At 45.3% G+C, this 5,262-nt stretch overlaps 2 protein-coding genes across 2 annotated transcripts in view; one reads left to right on the top strand and one right to left on the bottom strand.

Annotated features, from left to right (window-relative positions):
* fndc3ba (fibronectin type III domain containing 3Ba) overlaps nucleotides 1-5,262 on the bottom strand; it is a 130,239-nt gene that overhangs the window by 71,511 nt on the left and 53,466 nt on the right. The window lies entirely within an intron of this gene.
* On the top strand, nucleotides 1,756-2,994 carry ghsra (growth hormone secretagogue receptor a). Its single transcript, XM_037695055.1, has 2 exons — nucleotides 1,756-2,581; nucleotides 2,681-2,994. Exons 1-2 carry the CDS (start codon nucleotides 1,756-1,758, stop codon nucleotides 2,992-2,994), a joined length of 1,140 nt encoding a protein of 379 aa, XP_037550983.1.

Genomic DNA, 5,262 nt, shown 5'->3' with positions numbered 1-5,262 from the left:
TGTGTGTGTGTGTGTGTGTGTGTGGGGTGGGGGGGGGGGGGGGGGGTAGGATGCATGAGAGTGCTCTATTCACACAATTCAATTCAGTTTATTTCTAAAGCTCCAAATCACAACAGAAGTTGTCTCAGGGCACTGTCCAGAATAATTCATAAAAAGAAGCCAATTAATGTTCTCTAAGGAAGCCTGCAGATATGTTGAATCTCCACTTCATGGCAGTCTCCCATACTAAGCAAGCACAATAACAATAATGTGTTATGTGTTGTCATCATTGTATGTTCCCATACAATGGAGAAATTGTCTCTCTGCATTTGACTCATTCACCCCCAGGTGGGGCAGTGGGCAGCTATTGGGAATGCCCGGGGAGCAATTGGGGATGGGGTGTCCTGCTCAGAGACACCACAATAAGTGCAGTGACTGGTGCTTGAGCCTGGGACTTTCAGGTCCTTTGTCAGCTGCCCTGCCTCTACCCCGTCTCGGCCTCCACAAAGGAGACAGTGGAAAGGAAAATCTCCTTTTAACAGGAAGAAACTTCCAGCAGAACCAGGCTCAGGGTGAGCGACCATCTGCTTCACAAGGAGAGCAGTCTGCTTGTTGCTCTTTAAAATAGTTATTGAATCAAGTGTTTTCTTATGAAGGTAAACATATGTTTAACAACCCATTAAAATACACCAGAATGCAGGAAATGACATCTATTTTATTCAAAAATTTCTGAGGGAGGACCCCCCAGACCCCCTACCAGTGCCCCCCCCCCCACACACACACACACACACACACACACACACACGTTACAAATGTTTTTGTCACCAATGGCCACTGCATTGCTCAAGCCAAGAGCCATTGTCAGCACTGGGGGCTAAGTGCCCCTGAAAGGTCAGATTCTAGCATCATCCCTGGTTTGGATACTGTAGCTCCAGGTGACGCTGCAGCGTCGGACGCGCTGCAACACCCCACACACGCGCTCTCTCTCGCACGCGCGCACTGGGCAGAACAAATTCACCTGATGCGTTTGAACACGGGATCAGGATCCACGCACAGGCTGTGCATAAATCCTGAGGAGTCAGTGACAAACTGGGCGGGTTTTTTTTTTCTTCCTTTTGGTTTTCGCGCGGTGGTTGTTGTTTCCCCCTGGTGTTTGGGTGAATTTGGACTTCGGTGTCCTCCGTGGAATAGTTGTTTCTTGCAACTCATCATATCATCCACCATCTGATTTGTTTCTTTTTTTTTCTTTCTTTCTTTGTGAAGAAATGGTTTGGAATTGGGAAAGATTTGGAGGTATATTTGGAACTCTTTTACGCACGGAGTACTCCAAAACGCCACTGCTTTACAAAGTCATGCAGAAGAAAATGTGCCTGTAAGTTTGACACCGAATAAATTTGTATGATTTCCTACTTAACATTTTTGTGACATATAAATTACGCACACACTTAGAACATTGATGCGTAACACAAATCTGGATCATCTGGATTTTATTTATTTCAGACACTCAACTCATTTTCTGGTGTTGGGATCCAGAATGTGTGGTAACTCGAAAATAAACTCTTAATCGTGTTAAAGTCTGAAACGAACAACTTTGATTTTGACCTTCAGGGGAAACGTTTTGTTTTGCACGGATTGTTCACTGGTTTTACGCACGACTGCCGTCCTCAAACGCTGCTATGAAAGGAGGGAAGCGCAACGCGAGGGGACAGGGGGGGTGTCAGGAGGACTTCAGCTGTCAGGGACAGGTCTGGTCCCGCAAATAATCGCGGAGCCAGCATGCCCTCTTGGACCACTGACTCGGTGTGTCTCTTCCAGAACTGCAGCTGGGAGGAAACCTCCAACAGCAGCGCAGACCGTCCTGCTCCTCCGCTCAATTATTACTCCATCCCTCTGCTCGCAGTCATCACTGTCGCGTGCGCGCTGCTCTTTCTGGTCGGAGTGACCGGAAACGTGATGACCATCCTGGTGGTCAGCAAGTACCGGGACATGCGCACTACCACCAACCTGTACCTGTGCAGCATGGCTGTGTCGGACCTGCTGATCTTCCTCTGCATGCCTCTGGACTTGTATCGTATGTGGAGGTACCGGCCCTGGCGCTTCGGGGACGCGCTCTGCAAGCTCTTTCAGTTCGTGTCCGAGTCGTGCACCTACTCCACCATCCTGAACATCACTGCGCTGTCAGTGGAGCGCTACCTGGCCATCTGCTTCCCGCTGCGCGCCAAAGCTCTGGTCACCAAAAGACGTGTACGCGCACTCATTTTCATTCTTTGGACTGTGTCCCTCGCGAGCGCAGGCCCCGTGTTTGTCATGGTGGGAGTGGAGAGGGACACAACGAACCTCGGGTCCTGGGTGAATGAGACGGGCCTGTTTGTGGACATTGTGGACACCCGAGAGTGCAGGATGACGCACTATGCCGTGGAGTCGGGCCTGATGGGGGCCATGGTGTGGCTGAGCTCCGTGTTCTTCTTCATGCCGGTGTTCTGCCTGACTGTACTCTACAGCCTGATAGGCCGTAAGTTGTGGCAGAGACACAGGGAGACAAACATGAGCTCTCGAGTGTCTCACAGGGACAAGAGCAACAGACAGACCATCAAGATGCTGGGTAAGTTAAAAGGCAAGTTACGCCAAAAGCACTTGATTTAATTGGCTGATTGTTATCCTCTCTTTGTCACCCCCCACCCCCACCCCTCCTCTCTTTAAGTGGTGGTCGTGCTGGCCTTTGTCCTTTGCTGGTTACCATTCCATGTTGGTCGATACCTGCAGTTCCGCTCCCTGGACGCACCGTCCCCGCTGCTCTCCGTCTTGTCCGAGTACTGCAGTCTGCTGTCCGTGGTCCTCTTCTACCTGAGCGCCGCCATAAACCCCATCCTCTACAATACCATGTCCTGGAAGTTCCGGCGGGCGGCCGCACGTGTCTTTGGCCTGGAGGACAAGCAGCCGAGCCGATGCCGCACAGCCAGCAGTCTGAAGGGAGACAGCTCATGCGTGTGGGCAGAATCCACAGTGAGCTTATGAACCGTTACCACAGAGGACCAGATGTTTGGACTGAAGTATTTGAATTCAAAGGCAGTGCTGGCCCGAGCCTTCCCTCTACTACTGCAATCAACAGTCAGATGATCAGATCATTCGCTCACCTAACATAAACTCACTGCAACTCTGACATCTCTGTTTACATTATCATATATGTATATATATATATATATATATATATATGGTAGTAAAAGTAACAAAAGAAAAAAAATCACCAGTATGTAATGCATTTTACAGCAAAAGTGTCATCTGGTTTATTATCTTTGGTTCCAAAGAACTGCAACAGTAATGTTCAAAATAATTTGTATCACAAGATCAACAACAAACAATACATAAAATAACTTAGATGCATAAAAATAAATTAAATTGTACAAAACCAGACAAAATAAAATAAAAAATATATGTATAAAGGAAATACTTCATCCATCTATCCATTATCTTTACCCGCTTCTTCCAATTTGGGTCACGGGGGTCGCTGGTGCCCATGTCCAGCAATCACTGTGTGAGGGGCAGGGTACACAAGTCCATTACAGGGCCACATAGAGACAAACGAGACAAACAACCATTCACTCTCTCACTCACACCTAGGGACAATTTAGAGTTACCAATCAGTCTAACATGCATGTTTTTGGTCTTTGGGAGGAAACCCACGCAGCATGGAGAGAACATGCAAACTCCACCCAGAAAGGGCCATGGACTGGGGTTTGAACCAAGGACCTGCTCACTGAGAGGCAGCAGCTCTACCAGTTGCGCCACTGTGCTGCCCTCAAGGAAATACTTAAATAATGTAAATGAACAATTACTTAAAACCACATAAAATGGTTTAAAAAATAAATTTAAAGTTGAATAATTACCTCTTAAAACTATGTAAATGTATGCAACAATTTGCAAAAGCTGAACTTAAAATATTTGGTTTTAGACCCTTCTCAGTTAGTTATTGACAACAAGCTCTGGTGGCCATCTTAAATAAATGTTAATTAACTGTAGATGCACATCCAGTGAATATATTTTGAGTTTCATTGAAATCTGTCCAGTTGCACATGAGATGTTATGCTAACAGACAAATGGATCATCATCAATTAACATCAAAGTTCGAAACAAAAATATTGCAAAATGTCTAGCATTTATATAATGTATTGGAGATGATGGTCACCTACTACCACACACATTTTAGATTAACATCTGTAAAACTGACTGACTTGTAGCCATTTTTGAGTTTCCTAAGGTCATGGCTGTGGCAGCCATGTTGAAATGTGATGACTTCAACTCAGTCACTTGTAGATGTACACCCAATACTGGTATTTTTGAACATTTTAATAAAAAAATGTCCAGTGGTTTATGAGATATTTTGCTAACAGACCTACTCAGTTGTCTACAATTGTTAATGGCAAAGTTTTAAAACAGATCTTGTGCAAGCCAGTTAGCACTTGGAGCATAAGCTGTTGATAACCCTCAGCTACTACCAGTTAACACTTTAGCTCAGTATCTGTTAAACTAGCTGACTGATAGCCTAGCTTGTATTGGCTGAGGATGCAGCCATTTTGAATTAGATTGGCTCCAAAAATTAATTAGCCACATTTTATTACTTTTTATTGGACTTTTATTTAACCTGGTCAAATGTTTAAGAACAAGTTCTGATTTACAAACTTTTAATAATTTCTTCCTGAGAGTTTCAATAAACTGTTACTGTGAGACGTCTTGCACGAGCAAAACCACAACTGTGCTCTTCAGAGACGGGCGGTAAATGTTGCAGTTGTTTCAGCAAGTGCCACGCAATGCGCCACAATCAGAAGAAACAAGAAGCAGGAGAGTTGCTGGAAGTCTTCTTGTCCAAACATTAACATCACGTGCACGAACATCTACAAATGCGTTATACCAGGGCTTCAACAGGTGGCCCGCGGGCCGGAAGTAGTCCGTGGGTGACTTCAGTCTGGCCCACCGATGAGTTCATTGAAAATATATATATATTTATTTGGGTTCTGTTTATTGCATTTATGACTGAATGCACCAAAATAAACAAAACTAAAAGATAACAGATCACTTTAAAATTTGTTTTGTTTACATAATGACAGTAATTTCTGGATGTCCGGCCCCTGAGCAGTTCTGTTGAAGAGCCCTGATTTTTACTCTGGATGACAAGGAAAGCACTGTAGAGTGTGTGTGTGGGGGGGGGGGGGGGGGGGGGTTTCGGTTGTTATGAATATTTCCACCCATCCATTTTCTTTACCCCCTAATTCCATTTTGGGTCACTGG

Source organism: Nematolebias whitei, chromosome 21 (assembly GCF_014905685.2).
Source record: "Nematolebias whitei isolate Nwh7 chromosome 21, NemWhi1, whole genome shotgun sequence".
Taxonomy (NCBI): Eukaryota; Metazoa; Chordata; class Actinopteri; order Cyprinodontiformes; family Rivulidae; genus Nematolebias; species Nematolebias whitei.
This window is presented reverse-complemented; position numbering and strand designations above follow the sequence as displayed.